The 20,921-nt window shown below is 39.5% G+C and overlaps 1 protein-coding gene across 1 annotated transcript; it reads left to right on the forward strand.

Annotated features, from left to right (window-relative positions):
• Positions 1–12,142: 12,142 nt before the first annotated feature.
• Positions 12,143–19,901, forward strand: LOC122809563 (actin, alpha cardiac muscle 2). Its single transcript, XM_044081192.1, has 7 exons — positions 12,143–12,281; positions 14,745–14,885; positions 16,055–16,379; positions 17,457–17,618; positions 18,426–18,617; positions 18,720–18,901; positions 19,575–19,901. The coding sequence occupies exons 2-7, from the start codon at positions 14,757–14,759 to the stop codon at positions 19,716–19,718; spliced, it is 1,134 nt and encodes a 377-aa protein (XP_043937127.1). The 5' UTR covers positions 12,143–12,281; positions 14,745–14,756; the 3' UTR covers positions 19,719–19,901.
• The last annotated feature ends 1,020 nt before the right edge of the window (positions 19,902–20,921 follow it).

Below are 20,921 nucleotides of genomic sequence, written 5' to 3' on the forward strand. Positions count from 1 at the left end.
GTGCCAGACAACATACAGATTGCTTTTTCTAGTTATTTTCAAGGGTGTTTTATGGGCATAGTATTTTTGCAGTTCGTGTTTTTGTAGCATAGTTGGGATAACATGATGAAGGCATTGCCTGTATATTTAAACAATGCTCTTTATGCAAAGGTAGACAATGTGTGGGAAGGAAGGAGAATATGTTATAGGCTGTGTGTCCATGAGACAGATAATGGGCAGCTTATTAATTTTAGTGTAGAAAGCTTTGATCACATGCTTAGTAATATCTGCTATAAGATCAGGATTGTGTTAGATGCAGAAATACTTGATGATAGCTTGATTTGATAGCTTGTGATGTTCAAGAAAGAGTAGCAATTTTACTGTTTTATTGGTATTATTAGACTAGCTGTGGCTTAACCAAGTTACACTGCAAACAAAGGGAGTTAGCTGTGGATATAATGACAAGAAACTACTCAACTAAAACAACTATAGGGTAGGCTGGTTGAAATGTAGGTGGAGTGGAGGCTCCATATGAATGCTGCTAGCATGACTTGAGAGCAGCCACACTGAGCAGAGCTCCTGGCTAGATTATGCAGCAGCCCTGGGACGGAAACTGAGAAAAACAAGAAGTGAGGCAAAAGAGCAGAAACAGGAGTTCAGGAGGTGAAAGTGGGAAGGAGTTATAGTGAGAGGCAAAGCTTGAGAGAGGAGGAAAGCAAAATAGAAGCTGCAGCAGGCCAGCTCCCAGCTCCCTGTACAGTAGTCTGGCCTAATGTAAAAGGGACTGGACATGCTTAACTATAGGGATATGACAAACATGGTTAAGCAGGAAAGATGTTTATAGCAACAACTGGTATAGATAATCAACTAAAGCTGGGCTAATGTTCATGCACAGCAATGCAGAAAAAGAGAAAGAGATGATGTTGCAAGGCCCCTAACAGTGCCTGATGGTGGTGTAGGAGGAATGATACCTGAGACAGGTTCAGGTAGCTTGATGCAGCAGATGTGGAGTGGACAAACAGGGGGAAACACACAGGAGTAAAGGAAGAGCTTTGACTGAGAAAAGAAAACCTGTACATAGTCACTTATAAAGGGAAAATGTCAGAAACTCAGGGAGGGTCAGCAAGGAGAAAAGACAATGCACACAGCTAGATGGTTCCAAGAAGCGGGCAGAGACAAGGATGAGGAGTACTACTGATTTCCTTACACATCAAATATAGTGAAAGGCAAGTGCAGGAAGACTACAGCTTCCCATGTGGCTCTAGTCAGACAGTGGTTTGGCAGACAGATTCAGTAGCTTCATATCACCTACTTGATGCTCAAGATCCTATTCCATGCACAGTCCTTACCTCTGGGTATCCCATCCACAGTCCTTAGCTATGGGTATTCCATATGCAGCCCTTAGCTATAGGTATTCCATGCACAGTCTTTACCTGTGGGTATTCCAAGCGCAATCCTTAGCTATGGGTATTCCATGTGCAGTCCTTAGCTGTATTCCATGCGCAGTCCTTAGCTATGGGTATTCCATGTGCAGTCCTTAGCTATGGGTATTCCATGTGCAGTCTTTACCTGTGGGTATTCCAAGCGCAGTCCTTAGCTATGGGTATTCCATATTCCATGCGCAGTCCTTACCTATGGGTATTCCATGCGCAGTCCTTACCTATGGGTATTCCATGCGCAATCCTTACCTACGGGTATTCCATGAGTAGTCTTTACCTGTGGGTATTCTGTCTGCAGTCCTTACCTATGGCTATTCCATGTGCAGTCCTTACCTATGGCTATTCCATGCACAGTCCTTACCTGTGGCTATTCCATGTGCAGTTCTTTTCTATGGTTATTCCATGTGCAGTCCTTACCTACGGGTATTCCTTGCGCAGTCCTTATCTGTGGGTATTCCAAGTGCAGTCTTTACCTATGGCAATTCCATGCGCAGTCCTTTTCTATGGCTATTCCATGCACAGTCCTTAGCTATGGGTATTCCATATGCAGTCCTTAGCTATGGGTATTCCATACTCAGTCCATACCTATGGCTATTCCATGTGCAGTCTTTACCTATGGCTATTCCATGTGCAGTCCTTTTCTGTGGTTATTCCATGTGCAGTTCTTATCTAAGGTTAGACACCATTTAGGAAGCTGCTTGTTTCAGACAAATGTAGAATATGATGAATTCTGCTTGGGAATGCTAATTTGACACTGTCTTATGGGTTAAGTGGTACTGGGCTACCCTTTACCTGGAGAGGTTCCAAGAATTCTTCTCTGTATAACCTGTAATGATGGCAAGGAAGAAAGTACATGTCCAGTAGTTACCATTTATCTGGATTGGGATTAACAGAAAAATCCATACAGAAGTTTACAATGACAAGAGATGGACCAATATGTTAACATAAGGGACAACTAGAAAAGGAAATAGCATGTGTGTTCTTCAAACATTCTGTTTTGCATCAGATTCCTATAGCTTAACATGCGCTGCAGCTATGGCTTTTGAATGGCTAACCTTTTGGGGTACCATGGTAAAAAGAAAAGCAAACATACGTCTGAGTTTTGGAATAACTTGCAAACATAATCACAGCAATGCCTTACTGGATTTATTTAGGTGTTACTCTATAATGCTTTCAAATTATGCTTCAGAGTCAAATTGTTCTATCTATATTTGCTCTGAAAAAAGTGACCTGAGATTTTTTTTGGAAGTTTGGGCAAACATATTTAGATAAAAAGGATATGCTGAACATTCCATTCAAAGTGCAGTATACCCTTCATCTAACATTTAATGCCCCACATTGAGGAGGGACCATGAGAACAAGAAGTTTCAAGGAGATGCAAAATTAGTCAGGAGTTTAGTGAAACACTGTTCTTAGTAAAATTGTACAAAAACACTTCTTCTTTCAGCTTTTTCCAGTTAGGGGTCACCACAGTGGATCACCTGTCCGCTCATGATTGGCAGTGGAATTTTACAGTGAGTTGCCAGCCCGGCACCCAACCTTCTACGGAAGACACACACATGCACTCACGCCTAGGGACAATTTAGAGTATCCAATCCACCTACAGCATGTCTTTGGGATGTGGGAGGAAACCGGAGCACCCGGAGGAAACCCATGCAACCACAGGGAGGACATGCAGACTCCGCACAGAGGGCACCCCAGCCGAGGATCGAACCGCAAAACCTCTTGCTGTGAGGCGGCAACGCTAACCGCTGCAACACCGCCAGCTGCCCTAAAATTGTACAAAAACACTGGCACTGGCTAAACGGCAAAGATAAGTTGAATAACATACCTTTAAAAGAAAGATAATGTATGCATTGTATATAAGTGAAGCAAACATATACAAGACTATCTTGTAAGGAAAGCTATGGTCAACAGAGCCAAGCTATGTTTTTAGAGTCTTAGACAAACTTTGGAGATATGCTTACGGAATGCGAACAATTTTCATCAGTTTGCATGAGTAAAGTGCACCTGATTTCTGATTTTCCTACTTTCTTCATTCAATCAGCCATGTACTTGGCTGAGTGTCTGTACAATGTATTGTATATGTGTCTGTACAGTGCAATGTATACAACCAGGTAGCAGTGCAGGATCTCTTCAAGTTAAGATGAGTGACAAATCGTTCCAAAACCAATGAAGAACTTTGTAAAAACACGCAGAATATGCATTGAAGCATTTTCAGGGACTTTACATAACCACCTCCTTGCTGTCCACTCTCATCCTGTTTACGTATTATCTGTACTCTTCTCTTACCCATCCCTTATTGTTATGTACCACTCTACAAACAACCTACTTCCCTATTACTCCTTCAGTGTGAGATACAAGTAGTGCTGACATGTTACAATTCCATTTATCTCCTTTATTTTAAATTGCCTTTGTATACAACTGATATTGAAGGTAGCAGGTTTACTTTGTACCTTTATTTTTATGATGATGAACCAATAATGTCAATCCATATCTGTTTCTTCTACAGAACCCAGCTGACACCATCTGTAGAGTTTACTAGGCAAGTTGATAACAGAAGTAGACTGTCAGGCCTTCTGTCCTATCACACATTCACTAAACACACATACACACACAAACATATGGAAATGTCAGAGTCGGCAATCCACTTACCACATGACTTTGGGATGTGCTAGGAAAGTGGACCACCTGAAAAAATTCACGCAAATATAGGGATGATATGCAGACTTCACAAATATTGTACCCCAGCAGAGACTGAACAGGAGGATCTGTTGCTGGGATGCAACAATGCAACTCACTGCACCACTGTACCCCCCCCTACATTTGGGTGCCATTACTGCACCACTGTGACATCCTGTATTTGGGTGCCATTACTGCACCACTGTGCCATCCTGTATTTGGATGCCATTACTGCACCACAGTGCCACCTTACATCTGGGTACCATTACTGCACCACAGTCCCACCCTACATTTGGGAGCCATTACTGAATCACTGTGCCATCCTGTATTTGGATGCCATTACTGCACCACAGTGCCACCTTACATCTGGGTGCCATTACTGCACCACAGTCCCACCCTACATTTGGGAGCCATTACTGAATCACTGTGCCACCCTACATTTGGGTGCCATTACTGACTCACTGTGCCACCCTACATTTGGATGCCATTACTGCACTGTTATATCACCCTATATTTGGGAGCCATTATTGAATCACTGTGCCACCCTACATTTGGGTGCCATTACTGAATCACTGTGCCACCCAACATCTGGGTGCTATTACTGCACCACAGTGCCACCTTACATTTGGGTGCCATTACTGCACCACAGTGCCACCTTACATCTGGGTACCATTAATGCACCACTGTGCCACCCTACATTTGGGTGCCATTACTGCACCACTGTACCAACCTACATCTGGGTGCCATTACTGCACCACTGTGCCATCCTGTATTTGGGTGCCATTACTGCACCACTGTGCCACCTTACATCTGGGTACCATTACTGCACCACTGTGCCACTCTGCATCTGGGTGCCATTACTGCACCACTGTCCCACCCTACATTTGGGTGGCATTACTGCACCACCCTACATTTGGGAGCCATTACTGAATCACTGTGCCACCCTACATTTGGGTGCCATTACTGACTCACTGTGCCACCCTACATTTGGATGCCATTACTGCACTGCTATATCACCCTATATTTGGAAGCCATTATTGAATCACTGTGCCACCCTACATTTGGGTGCCATTTCTGAATCACTGTGCCACACAACATCTGGGTGCTATTACTGCACCACAGTGCCACCTTACATTTGGATGCCATTACTGCACCACAGTGCCACCTTACATCTGGGTACCATTAATGCACCACTGTGCCACCCTGCATCTGGGTGCCATTACTGCACCACTTTGCCACCCTACATTTGGGTGCCATTACTGCACGACTGTACCAACCTACATCTGTGTGCCATTACTGAATCAGTGTGCCACCCTACATTTGGATGCCATTACTGCACTGCTATATCACCCTACATTTGGGTGCCATTACTGCACCACCCTACATTTGGGTGCCATTACTGAATCACTGTGCCACCCTACATTTGGGTGCCATTACTGAATCACTATGCCACTCTAGATTTGGGTGCCATTACTGCACCACAGTGCCAATTTACATCTGGGTACCATTACTGCACCACTCTGCCACCCTACATTTGAGTACCATTACTGAATCACTGTGCCACCCTACATTTGGATGCCATTACTGCACTGCTATATCACCCTACATTTGGGTGCCATTACTGCACCACCCTACATTTGGGTGCCATTACTGACTCACTGTGCCACCCTACATCTGGGTGCCATTACTGCATCACTGTGCCACTCTAGATTTGGGTGCCATTACTGCACCACAGTGCCAATTTACATCTGGGTACCATTACTGCACCACTGTGCCACCCTGCATCTGGGTGCCATTACTGCACCACTCTGCCACCCTACATTTGAGTGCCATTACTGAATCACTGTGCCACCCTACATTTGAGTGCCATTATTGTACTGCTGTACCACCCTGCATTTGTCTGCTATTACTACACCACTGTACCACCCCACATTTGGCTGACATTGCTTAACTACTGAAATTTGTGTTTGTGCACTAAATGTTTAAATGATTTAATTGTCAAGTTTACCAAGATCATACTTGCAAATATATGCAATAATGCATATACAGTTTTTTTTAATCATGAATAATATGTGTATTTACTGTTATAAATTTTGAACAATAGACATACTTAGTATTTACTTTTTAGCTTTTCTTGAGTTGTGGCTGAAATGGGTCCTCTGGGAGCAGTTTACCCCCTTGTTACTAATCAAGAAATAAAATGAAATAACTATGACTGGAAATATTGTCTGTGGGCCAGAGGGTTCTGATGATGTCAATTCATTAAGACAAAAATGCTTAACCATTCAGTATTCTGTTGAATAGCTTGTTTTTTTGGCAAGTTTTACAACAGTTTTCAAAATAAATGTGGAATTTTGGAGCCCCTGTTTTGGAACTGACTGCTGGATTCTGGTTCTTGGATTTATTGTAAATTCAGTGCTCAGGTTTTTTTTTTTTCTGTATTACAGTACCTGATGGCCTCATTTATAAAATGAAGGATATAAAGAGCATGAGATTAAAGATTAAAACACAGACTAATGCAACACTTGAAAAAGTGATGGGAATAATAAATGAAAAAAAATCCTACAAATGAAAAGACAAGTAGGATACTGGAAATAAGCAATTTATCTGACGCACAAACTGCTCTTTCCTCCAGATTCTAGCATGAGTAGAAAGGAAACAAATGAACTGGATGTTTAAACAGATAGCTCTGCTTTTGTAATTACAGCAAAAGCCGCTGTGCTTGATCTTTTTTTTCAGGACTGGAGAGACAATGACTAGAAAATAAGCATGTTCCTAGATAATACTGTGATATTTGCAGCAAATCTCCTGCATTTCCATGTCCTACTGTCTGACAAAATGAGTCGTGGTGTACCGTAACCAATCATCGATACTATATGCTTTGTTACAAATTACACTCATGCTAGCATCTGCAGGAAATTTTTTTTTCTACAGAAGCACAGAAACTGAGTAGATTTATAAACTTCTTTGTTTAATAAATTACTGTTCCATTTGTCATTCAGTTGGCAATCTAAATACCAAGGTGCATTTCAGCCAGTGAAATGTGTCCTCTTTTCAAAATGATAGTCAGTGTATACTAAGACCAGTAAATGCATTGCAAAACCAGATGTTTAATGCCACCATGTTGATATGTTGTGCAACCCACCACCACACGCACACAAACTCAAACACACTCACACTTATGAATATAAGTGTACATGCAAGCATGAGCATAGTGAGGGTTCACAGTACAACTTCTGGTACAACAGACTTGTGTACTTGGTACGCATTCAAAAACTAACCACAGCATAAAGAAAGAATGGCATCTAACTGTAAATGTGTGTGTTTCTAACATATATTATATATATATATATATATATATATATATATATATATATATATATGTGTGTGTGTGTGTGTCTGTGTTTATAACATATTATATACATATATATGTTTGTGTGTGTGTGTATATATATATATATATATATATATATATATATATATGTGTGTGTGTTTATAACATATTATATACATATATATATGTGTGTGCGTTTGTGTATATATATATATATATATATATATATATATATATATGTGTGTGTGTTTAAAACATATTATATACATATATATATATGTGTTTGTGTGTGTATATATATATATATATATATATATATATACACACACACACACACATTTTATATCATCTGTAGAAAATAACAACCTGTATATACTGGATACATTCAGAATATTGAGTGCTCTGAATATTGACTCTGAAAAGATCAACCTGAAAAGGCTAAAATGCAAAATGTCAACCAGCTTTTTTAGCAGTTGCCCAAGATTGCAATAAAGTGGGGACTATAGTTTTGCACTTTTCCCACCGTGCTGTGATGTTGTTGTTGGTATATATAATTAGCAGAAAGTCTGGGAGGCTTACCTCATTGCAGAGAGCGTGTTTATTTTATCTTGACATTTTGTATTTCAACCTTTTGAGGTCAATTTTTTTAGAGTCAATATTCAGAGTGTTCAATAATTGGAATGTATTCCATATACATATGTGCATGTCTGATTTTGAATGCACAGCCTTCATTTCTGACATCAGCTTAATGGGCTGAACATTGGATATGACCATGAATTCTTATGTTCAAGAAACTGCTTCATAAATGCAGATCCTGTCTTAGCTTACTAATGCTGGTACTCTTCAGGAGTGTGATCAAAAAGTTACATAAAGACATTTCTCACAGCATCCAGTGACTACATTAGGCAAACCAGGTCCCTTAGGTCTTCTGATAAGCCACTGCTCACAATTACACAATCTCACAACTACCATGGCGACTCCCTCTACTCTAATAAAATAGTTAAGTCCTGGAATGCTCTCCCTCTAAGCATACAAACCACACCCTGCTATTCTTTCTTCAAAATAAAGCTAAAGGAATACATTATTGATAACTGGCTCTGCACATGCTATTCACCAGGTTAAACTCAGCTCAGGATGTTTTTTTACTGCCCAACTTATTTTCTAATGTCACTTCTACAAAGATTTATGTTACTCAATAACACATTTTATTGCATAGTATATGTAGGTGTACAATGCTCCAAGTCAGCTTCAATTTGTATACTCAGTCAACCAAGAAATGATGATCTACTGCTCAATGATGTTCTTGATTCAAAAACCTATGGTCAAATGTTCTAAGTTTTCTTATTTTATTTCCTCTGTATCACTATGTCCTTGAATTAATTGCACTATGCTCTTTTTACTTTATTGTATAGTTTGTCATATTCTTAATTCTGTTTCTCATTTTTAATTTGTATTAATATTGTAGTTTTTCCTTTTTAATATTGTAGTTTTCACTTTTATGTATTCTTAGTACTGGAGCTTTTCTCCCTGGGTATCCACTGAAAATGGGCTACTTGCCTAGTCGGACACTACCTGGTTAACAAATGTAATAAATAAATAAATAAAATTCAAATCTTGTTTATTTGACCCCTAGAATGAGACTTCATATCCACTGATAAATCATCTGGCAACCAATATTTTTTTCACAGTATCTTGGTAAAACCTAACATTCTTTTACTCACAAATATATTACAGCACGACTTAATAAATCAAAGATCATTGCAACATTTCAAAAACACATCACTGCTATCATAAGCAAAATATACCAATGTTTCCTATGTTAATGATATCACTAAGTGGTGAAATCAAAAAGGAACACACTAGAAAGCACATCACATAAATATGGGTATGAGTTACAGCTTTAATAAAATAGTGAGTCATACTGCTTAGTAGCTGTTACATTCATTTACATTGCTGCTTCTGATTTATACATAGCAAATAGTAGCTACAGATGTGACAGCACATGATGCATGGTGTTACTACTGCTATCACAATGCCCTGCCTACAGTAACTCCAGTTCTTTCTAAAAAAACATATCCTAGTCTTTTGCCAGAACAAACTACTTCCTCCCATTAGCAACATATGCAGCCTTGGCATGGGGGCAAGGCATTTTGTGTAATGCTACTGTACCTTGATTTCTTGTCATTAGTATCTCGACTAGTAAAGCACACTGGTACATTAGTGTGGCATCTATCTGCCCAAGCTCAGAAAAGGGAAGAGGGCTTTGGGAAAAAAGGAGGGGGTGGCTGCTTCTGGAATCAGCTGCAGTAATAGGCATAAACTTCTCAGCAGCTGTAATAACTAGTAAGCATTTATTTTGTAAACTAAATTATCTTTGCTAGTATTTCTGGTGACTAATGATGTTGCAGTGGAACTGTGTTCCATCCTTGTGGCAACTCAAAAGAAACATAAACACAGCAGATATGGTTTGATGCTATTGCTAACAAAAGTGAGTTGTACCCTATGGACTGCACTCAGATGTTACAGTCGGTGCCCCCAACACACATGTCAACATAAATTAAGAAATACATTAAGGAAAAAGAATGGAAGGAAGGGTGGGTAGGAAACTATACAAGTTAACAATGATGTTCTATACAGAAAGGAAATTCAGCATGTGTTACTACCCCCCCCCCAAGAAAACAAACAACATAAATGTTTTGTGCATTATAGTGCATTACAGCCTTAGCATAATGTATTCATTTTTCTCATGCACCAATGTACATCCCTATGAACAAATTCACCATAACATTATACCATAATACCTATTTGTATATAGGTTGATATCTCTTTTTTAACCCCCCCCCCCCCCCCCCTCACCATATCACAGTAAAACCCCATTAGGGCATAGTTGTACCAACCCTCTCCCAATGGATATTACTGAGGTTTAATGCACATTTCAGGGGCAGTGGATAATCTGGAATGATTGTTAGTATTACTACTCACCAAAAAATGTGGCCACAGAGACACTTTGTAACACATGGGCTACATTCTGCATATGCTCCAGTCCAGCTAAAACTAGGGAAAAGAGGAATCAGTGTTCCAAGCCTTATGCACAGGTATGCTTGTTTTCGAAGTTAGCACGTGAAATTATAAGGCTGAAGATTGAAAAAATAAATACTGTACATAACCATTCTTTGGACGGTGGAAAACTAAATTAAAATAAATAATTATGATTATTTTATTTCCTGAATTGTAATACCCCTAAATTAAGATGCTTTCCAGACTAGGTGTTAATATATATCAGCATAGCCCACAGCCCTGTTTGGATTAATGGTATTTAGTAAATATTGTAAAAGACACAATTTCACCACAAACACGTGCCCTCGTTTAGGCTCGCAATATAGTGATAGTGAGACGTTTAAAATCAGGTTTGCAGCATAAGTTCCCATAGGTTGTCGTTAATGTAAACAGTCTGATACACTGGAAATGCGACAGTAAGGAAATACATGCTGAATCTGAAATGGATGTATCTTGAAGTCATACTTTCCACCATACAACAATCTCAGAGATAGTGTTAACACCGGGTGAAGATGTAGATGTGTCCATCTTATGGGTTATCTGAAGGGAAGCTGTAAAAACGACAAAGCTGTGCAGTTATGGGCACATAAGAACAACATTAAACCATAGCAACCACGTGAAAGTCTGCATCAACTCATTAATCAGCTGAGACATTGCCGTCCTATGATCATATGATCAGGATTCGTGGTAAACATTGCATTACAAAGGAAAAATATTAAACATATTACGCCACACCTCCTTCTGTGAAAGTACAAATTCTCACTAACCAACTGAGATGCTGTGGCAACAACTTTTAACAAACCTTCAATTACAAAAAATATTGTCTGAGCAAGACACACAAGTTCGATTTGTCAAATTATGTGTTTTTGTTAAAGTGTGACTAATTATTAAACACGATAATAATTGAAAACAAATCCTAACGTCCGGTGAGTTCAGCGTTACCTAGGAGTTTGACCGAAAACATCATAAATAAATGGATTATAATAATAGGAACACCAACATACATGCAAAAGGCAACAAACTGAGTGATATGGCTAAGTTTTCAAAATTTTACTAAATGTAGAAAACAACAAATACCGCTAAGTAACTGATTTTGAAAACAAAAGTCAGTAAGAAAGCAATCACAACATTTAGTTGGGCAAGGTGACAGCCTCACAGTCATTGCCTTCCTCAGTGTTTAGTAGCTCAAGCCCTCCGTCACCCTGGAAGAGCAAGGATCTTGCGTTTCACAGCGGATCTCCCCATGACAGCCAGAGATAGTTTAAAGTCCTTTAGTCTTGGTCAGACCTAACATCTGTGTAGGTGTTTGATTGTGTCTTCGTTTTACCTCGGTTTCCTTGCATGGACATCGACAGAGGAGAGGGGCTCCAATCAGAATGCATTTTTCGTGTTTCCTCTGATATGGTAATGAGATATTTCAGACAGTTAATGTACTGTACAGTAGTGGATGAAGTATGTGTCAGGCTTGACCAGCCCTGAGACACTCCTTATACGGCCGACCCTCTTTTTGACTTGGATCCGGGCCCTGGCTCCTTATTTGGACAGCCATGTTGATTGGAAGCCAAGGCTTTCAAGCGCAGGCAACAGAGATTCCTTTAGAGCCCATCCAATTCAGCGAGCCAAATATGGAGAAATTCCTCTGGAATCGCTGGGCATTCCCAGTACCGGGAAAGGGGGAGTTGGACACTGCCTATAAAAGCTCTAGGACCGGGGCTGGAGGGGTAGCTGGAGAGCAAGAAGCAGCAGCAGCACTCGTGCGCCTAGCGAACCGGAGAGCACAGTAACTCAAGGTAAGGAGAGAGAGAAAGCACCAGCGTCCCAGTCGGGCTCACCAGGGTCCACTTAGTGTCATACTGGCCTTATACCCCTCTTAGAGGAAGGCTTCTCCCGAACGATAGGGTACTGTAGGAAGGACAGAGAGCGGCTTTTAACTTAAGAACATGGTCCAACTGGCACATATGCGGAGGCTCTGCTGCAGTTATTCCGTTTTGATTGCTGAAACTTGAAACTTTTGGTTTTGTCGTTTGATTTTTTTTTTTTTTTAAGTTTAATAGTAACACATAGGTGCTGTGGTTTAGGGAGTCCGAAATCTTTGTTCCTTTAAGTTGTTTAAACCCTGCGTTATTTTTTTATCAACTTTAAGATTCTAAGGGTACCATTTCAGAGCAACAGATACAGAGCCACAGTTGTAAGGTAACGGTCTGTATTTATTATAGTTTTGTGGCAGTATTAATTTATAAATTGTGTGTATATATTAATATTGCATATTCCTGCTGAGTGCATCTACTTAGACGTTTCGGAGCTGGAGCAGTGCTCCCTAAAATGCACAGTTTTCTGAAAGTCTGCAATGCAGGCTGGAAAAGTAAAAGCAATCGCCTCTATGGTGCACCAAAGAATAAGAACTGTAGCACATATTTAGCAATATAACAATTACTCTTAATATAACTGTTAAAGCAGTAAACTGCATGAACTGCATGATGTAGTCATTTAAATTTGTTAAGCCGGTTACACCACTTTTCCAAGTGGACTAATTTCAGGCACAGTCCAGGACTATATAACAATAATAATTATAATAACAGTCTAATATCAGATATAAAATATAGAGATTGCAATAATAAAGTGGAGATAAAGATACGTTTACTACAGTTGACAGGGTATGTAGGAGACAGCGCATTAAATAATACACTTTCAAGGACAATATAGCAACAACCAATTTAAATTAGTGTTTTATTTTTAAGTCAGTCATGATTTAGGATATATGTATACTGAAAGTGATATAAGTAGACATATAAGAAGATGAATGCAGACTATGATTGTTCGTTTTTTGTATGAGGAAATGACAGAACATATTTTCTTTCTGGATTTAGGCCTTGGTGCAGGAGCGCAATTTTTAATAACCTGGTGCAGAAAAACTAGCTTTTTCCTATTTTAGCAGAAATCAGAAAATGGCATGCAAAAATAGTAAACAGTTGCGAGTATACCTCATTTGCCTACATTTTCCAGTTTCAACCCGTACTGACATTATTTTATTTATGTCTGCATTTTGTCACAAGTCGTAATGGGAAATACAAGTTGAGGAGTCAGTCAGGTGACCTGATTATGCTAAGATCCTGAGTGGCTACTCCAAATGCATTTCCCATAGTGATTGGAAATAGCACTAAAGAGGGAGATTCAGAGGAGTAGGTGAGATGAGGTGTAGGTTTGAGGGAAACGATGAAGCACTTCAGGTATGTAAAGGACAACTGCAGGCTAACAGTACATTTTGTATATTGCTATCATTTCTTTATGTAAAAATACATGGCGGGGCCTTGAAGTCATACTTTCCACCCCTTTTTAGCTTGCTTTAGTTTCAGATATGGTAATGGCTAGTATCTCCCGCTTTAACAAGTTTGTTTGCACCTAAGGCCTTTCTATGGCTGTTTTCCCTGGAAATACCTTTCACTTATCCTGCCTAACCCATTGTCTTGCCTTCTGTCCTAAATGGAGAACATGCACAGAGGCTTAGCAATTAGTTTACTGATATCTGTTCCCAGACAATTTTATTTTATGACAGAATGTAATATATACCTATCTTGCTTAGAAAAATGTTCATCTTGGAATTCTTCTGGCTTGTAGCAGGTGTAAGTGTTTTTTGTAATACTGGCAGGATTAGGAATGGGTGTAGTGGTGTCTGTTGATGAAATAACTTGCCTTGCTCAGCTGTTTAATGTTATAATGTGGGCTTTGCAGGACTGATGCGTAGTTGGGTAAATCAATCTGCAATGCAGGTTGTAACTGCTTCAAGTTTTGTTCACAAAATTCCATTATTTTTATAATGATATGGTCAAAGGCAAATGCTTTAGGTAGGCAATGGGTATGGGGGCTGTTTTGGTGGTTAAATTTGTCTGTTTGCTTTTGTAATTCCTTCTTTACGGGACACAGTTAATAATTTTCAACACTGATGAGAAGTTGTGTTTATTTCTAGTTTCAACGCTGTGACCAGGATTATCCCGGCTCCAAAGCGTTTAAGCGTCTTCAGTTGGTCTTGTATCCCTGGAGACGTCAGGCTAGATATTTGGGGAAACCCCTTCCTGTCACCCTCTCTGCTTTGCAAGTATGACAAAGTGGTGCACCTGTTATTTCTTGCCATCTGTACTGTACTGGATCACGTTGCACTTCATAAGATATAGATCCCGCTACTAGGAGAGCAAGTGTACCGATTTAGCTGAGCATGCATTGCCTTTTTTGCTCATACATTTTTTTCCTTCCTGTAGAAAGCCACCATCATGTGCGACGACGAGGAAACTACCGCACTTGTGTGCGATAACGGTTCAGGACTGGTGAAAGCTGGCTTCGCCGGTGACGATGCTCCTAGGGCTGTCTTCCCATCCATTGTTGGTCGCCCACGCCATCAGGTAATTTTTACTTTTTTTTCACTGTACTGTATGTATATGCCGACTCCAAAAGTTGCATTTGTAGTTTTCTTTACGTTATTAATCAAGTATACTGCTGCAGTATCAGCGAACTTCTGCCATGTTTTTCATGTGAAATGAATGGCGGATACAGCTGAGAATGAAATGCACCTTTAGTGCTTGGGTCTATAAGGTGGGCTAAAATGTGTATACATCGTAGAAATGTCAAATGCAATAGGCCCACTTTCCATACGTCATACATTCTAATTTTTGTGATGAATGGTATTCAGGAACTAGTAGGACACACTCTAGTCGTTAGCTTCAGAACACGAAGTTCAGCTTGATCCGTGTGCTATAGCTTACACACGACATGTGAATGCTTGTACTTCACCTTGCTTTATAAATGCCTTCCAACACACGTTTTTTTCAGTTTTTAAACCAGTTTTTAATTGAAGTCTTGTATGCATCATCCTATTTATATTCTTTGGTAGCCAGGCATACATAATATAGTATTCATTTTTGGGTGGTGCAGCATTTTGAGAAATTCAAATGCTTTTAAGGTCCCAATCTTTAGATGCTTAAAATAAACAAAAAGGGTGCAGATTAAGCAAATGGGGCATGTATGTTATATTACTGACTATCCATTTTAGTACAAGACAATGTAGCTGTTTTGTACTTTCTGATTTAAGCCCCGTCCTCAGATTTCGTGTTGTCAGATTCATGTAGTGATCTGTGTCTGGGTGTAGACGAAGCAATAACTCTAAAGTGTTTTTAACTACCAGGCATCATAATGGAAGTATATTGCCCAGTAACCAAGGGGTGGCAATTTATGTAACAAAAAATGGGGTGGCAATTTATGTAACAAAAAATGGGAATGTACAGTAATCAAGAGGTGGTAATTTTAAATGGGAATATAGCTAGTACAGGACTTTTCATGGAAATCCCAAGCTGTTTTTCTTCAGACATGTCATATGATTGGTGTCCATTTTTTGACCTAACATTACTCTATTTTTATACAAACAGGCAACTTTATAGTACACCTTTTAATTCCTTATGATGACACAACATAGTATTTTTTGTACTTTTAGTAATGCATGTGTTAATTCTGTACAGAGATCAAGATTTCTCCTTGCGGCTTAACTATCCTTCTACGTTCTGCTTTCCCTTTATAGGGTGTCATGGTTGGTATGGGTCAAAAAGACTCCTATGTAGGTGATGAAGCTCAGAGCAAGAGAGGTATCCTGACTCTGAAGTATCCCATTGAACATGGTATCATCACCAACTGGGATGACATGGAGAAAATCTGGCACCACACCTTTTACAATGAACTCCGTGTAGCCCCTGAGGAGCACCCCACACTGCTGACTGAGGCTCCTCTGAACCCCAAGGCTAACCGTGAGAAGATGACCCAGATCATGTTTGAGACCTTCAATGTTCCCGCAATGTACGTTGCCATCCAGGCTGTGCTGTCTCTCTATGCTTCCGGCCGTACCACTGGTAAGAAAATAGTTACACTTGGTTTATTTTGTCAAAATCTTACACCATATATATGTACAGAAGCAGAGTAGAGGCTCTTAACTTTTGTAATGGAGTAATAAGTCAACAAAAACATTTCTGCAAAATAAAGATGAAATACATTTGCTTAAGTCTTCACAGATGCGCCATCTGATAGAAAGCAAGCTTATTGCTAAATGCAGAAAATTAGAAACAATGTATTAGCAAAAAAAGAACAGTTTCTGTCACAGTATGCTTAGAAAGAAATACCACATACCAGATAGCTTTTCCTGATACAAAGGCTTTCAATGAACAGTTCTGGATGTGCTTCTTGATGAGAAACAGTATGCAAACAAGACGCAGGGGTTATGTCGCCAGAACTTTGGTAGCTGCAGCTAAAACAAAGTTTTGTCTCTGAACAAGCTTTTAGGTCAGCTTGCCCACACTATATTCTGATCACTAAGACGTGAGGGAGAAAACTGAGGGAAGATAGAAACTCATGGATGGCAACAAAATACATCAGACAGCAAGATAACCCATGAGATGGGAGTGGTATTAAAAACATATTTACAAGGTGTCTAGAAGGTGGAGGCCATTGCCACAATAAAAGAGACATGGCATCCTGAGAATAGCTAAGGTAGGTGATGCACTGTTAAGAGTAGTGCCACCCCTGAATAGATTTGTCTGGAAATAATTAGGGGAGGACAGGGCAGGGAATTTGAGATAAGTGATCAAATAGAAAATATCTTTTTAAAAACGCCTACTTATGAAAGAATGGATTTCTGGAATGGGTGATGGAGGGGGAATCAGACACATTCAAGAGGGCATTGGACCAGTAGAGAAAGTAATGGGGGATAGAAACTGAGAAGAGGTGGAATGCTGAATGTACTTAAAGGGCAGATTGTATAGTATTAATATCTCTTTCTTGCCATCAAGCAAATATAATTTTAATGTAATGAAACTGTATTTAGTTACTGCTACTCTGTTAGCCTACGCTACCAAGTGCACTTTGTGTGTGATGCTTTTTTCTATGTCTCTTAATGTTATTGATGGTTTGACTTGTTATGCCCCCTTTTATAGGTATTGTCTTGGACTCTGGTGATGGTGTTACACACAATGTCCCCATTTATGAAGGTTATGCCCTACCTCATGCTATCATGCGTCTGGATCTGGCTGGTCGTGACCTGACTGATTACCTCATGAAGATTCTGACAGAACGTGGTTACTCTTTTGTCACCACAGGTGAGCAGTGAATACAAAACTTATCCTATTTAATTCATACTCATTCTGGACTTTCGGTCCTTTGAATTCAATTAAATAGATGCCCTGGTGGATTGCCACTAATATGTAGTGTCTGTGTGACTGAACTGATTTTTTTTTTTCCCCCACAAGCTTGGGGTACCTAAAATTAGCTTCTGTTATGGGTGACCGTAACATCGAAAAGCTTCCCATCTGTTAAAAAAAAAAATAAATAAATAAATAACCTGGTAGAAGAAGAAAGAGTTGAAATTAGAAAGCTAAATAATTCTCTGCTAAAAACGCAACTTCTATAAATACTGGTTTCAGGAAGAAAGGTAAACTGGAAAGCATTTGCAGAGAGAAGTGAAAGTTAGTCAAGTAAGTATATTTTCTAAGTTGATGAATTCTTAAGATGTCTTATGGATGGGGGGGACTAAGTTCCAAACTCAAGATGTTAGTTTGGAGACTGTTGTTTCAGCAGCGCAGTTTGAAGTCTGGCCTTTTTCAGGTTTCAGCAGCGTATTTTGAAGTCTGGCCTTTTTCAGGTTCTGGTATTCTAGCATTAGTAGAGCTGACTGGATAGTAGTGTGGGTTTATTTGTAGTGTTTGTGAAGATAGGTAGTTATGTAACAATTTAAAGATAGATTACTTATATCCAGGCCCTGCAGCAAACCTTGAGGTAATGTCAGTAGGGGGTGAGAAATTCACAAAATTTCTAGGGTCAAGTATGTCCTAGATAAGAAAGGTGCTCACTGTTTTTCAGTGCTGTAACTGTCCATGCACTTAAATGTTCTAATTCTCTGATTACAGCTGAACGTGAAATTGTCCGTGACATCAAGGAAAAGCTTTGCTATGTAGCTCTGGACTTTGAGAATGAAATGGCCACTGCTGCTTCCTCCTCCTCCCTGGAAAAGAGCTACGAGTTGCCTGATGGCCAGGTCATCACCATTGGCAATGAACGTTTCCGCTGTCCTGAGACCCTCTTCCAGCCTTCCTTCATTGGTAAGGGACAGTGACTTTTATAAATGATAAAAGAATGTAAAACAAGTTGCTGAAACTATTTGCAGGTTGTTCATGTGTGGGTTTTTTTTTGCCTCTCCCCAGGAATGGAATCTGCTGGTATTCATGAGACAACTTACAACAGTATTATGAAGTGTGATATTGACATCAGGAAGGACTTGTATGCCAACAATGTCCTGTCTGGTGGTACCACCATGTACCCTGGTATTGCTGACCGTATGCAGAAGGAGATCACTGCTCTTGCTCCCAGCACCATGAAAATCAAGGTGAGTCACTTCTGATAGGGTGCCTGTATATTCACATGCATGCAGTATGTGCCATGGGAAGGAATGTTTCTAGAGGTAATGTGTATATCCACAATGATTTGCATATGTATGTGCAACAGTTGCCGTCACAAATGGTAACTAATTCTATGTTCATATTGCTGCTGATGAGTATGCTATATACTTAGCTGGTGGGAGAAAGGGACAGTACTCTCTCTCTCTTATACCAATCAAATATTTTGTTTTTGTTGGTTAATCTAGAATTAACCAACTTAACTGAAATTATAAATCGTAGAGATATTTCTGCATAGTGGACTGTCTTAATTATCCTCTAGTCCTACATAAAACACTACACAAAATTATGAATCTTAAAGATGCAAACAGGCTTATGTTACACTGTGGCCCACACTTGACTTTTGTTGTCTGTATCTAAGTTTACTGTTTGTATATATTTCACAAAACCATTTATACATATCTCCCTAGGTATTTAGCCATACAGATGTATGTAGATACCGTTGTGGAGTAATCTCTTTTCATGCAGATTTTAGAAAGAAATGAAACGTGTGTTATGTGATCTCTGCTATGTCATGACATTTAGGTTGTCAGTGTTATGTAATGCTAAAACAGTAGCTGTACACTATGATCTAATTTCTTGTAATTCTGTTTTTACCTGCAGATTATTGCTCCCCCTGAGCGTAAGTACTCTGTCTGGATTGGTGGCTCCATCTTGGCTTCTCTGTCCACCTTCCAGCAGATGTGGATCACCAAGCAGGAATACGATGAAGCCGGACCTTCAATTGTCCACCGCAAATGCTTCTAAACCTGTTTACATCATCCATCTCATACATGTACTCTCAGGATCTTGGTGCTATGTTTTGCACGGTGTTCAACACCTACTTACCATGCAAGTCTCCATTTGTAACAATTTCTGTTACTTTATTGATGCAATTGCCATCTTAACAGATGTGTATGTAAAGTGTAAATAAAAGTCTAATTTATTATATTTTGTGTTGATTCATTCTTGAATATTGCATCATTTAAGATTAATAATAATTCTAATGTTTAATTTTGCATTTGACAATATATTTATAAAGGTTTTCTAGAAATGTGAGATTGTAAGTATTTTACTATTAACTTTACCTCATGAAATGGAAGAGGAATGGATATTGCAGAGCTGCCACCTGAGTTTGATTTGCTCAGGTGACTGAGGGCTAAAAGGAAAGTGTGTACTTTATTTTTGTTTTTTTTTTTCCTTACTAGCTTGGCATTAAATACCCCTTCAGTACCTCACTGACCCATTTTTACCTGGTGATGGCACATCATATTACCCCGTTGGAGTTGGTATAATTTAACTTGTGAAGTAGTGGAAGGAGAAACTTGACTGCGGGCATACGGTCACACACACAGCTGTCTTGGGTTTTTTATTATACATGCCACACCTCTCCTTGTGGGTACTGGTTGGCACATTGTGATGCCTACAGGTGCTTGCTTTTATACTCTTACACCCTGGCTAGAGTGCAGTGCAGTCCATAATAGGTCACAGTGTTGGTGTTCATCCCATTTGCTTGTACTTGTTTCCTGGCCATGAGACAGATGACACTGGCATTGCACAAGTAAACCATCACCCTCCCCTTGGGATATTCCAGACATCTCACCACAGCTGACTGTGCCGGCACAGTCAGCTGTGGTGGGATGACTGTGCCTGCACAGGCTTTAGTCAGAGTTGCATTACTGTCTTCCAAGGAACCAACCCCAAAGGGAGGTGGGACAGACCTACTGGATGATGGAGGTATTTTACATATTTATATATAATTTAATTTTTTTTTTTTTGCGTTCCTTGCTGTCCATCCAGTGGAGATAAGAGACCATCACTTAGTTTAGTGTATGTGGTGCCACACAGTACAAAGTACAAGTGAAAACAAGTTACTTATAACAATGGAACTTATTTCTGCACTGCATTCTTATTTATTTATTTATTTTTTTAAGAAATGTGACAGGCACACTGACACTTGCAAGTCTGATT

This window comes from Protopterus annectens, chromosome 1.part0 (assembly GCF_019279795.1).
Source record: "Protopterus annectens isolate FY-2018-M chromosome 1.part0, PAN1.0, whole genome shotgun sequence".
Lineage (NCBI taxonomy): Eukaryota > Metazoa > Chordata > Ceratodontiformes > Protopteridae > Protopterus > Protopterus annectens.

What these genes read in the sequence shown, in the direction of transcription:
- LOC122809563 (XM_044081192.1), top strand. Translation starts at nt 14,757, where the DNA reads ATGTGCGACGACGAGGAAACTACCGCACTTGTGTGCGATAACGGTTCA. An exon ending in TTACTCTTTTGTCACCACAG is followed by an intron (nt 17,619 to 18,425) that starts GTGAGCAGTGAA and finishes CTCTGATTACAG; the next exon opens with CTGAACGTGAAATTGTCCGT. An exon ending in CCAGCACCATGAAAATCAAG is followed by an intron (nt 18,902 to 19,574) that starts GTGAGTCACTTC and finishes TTTTACCTGCAG; the next exon opens with ATTATTGCTCCCCCTGAGCG.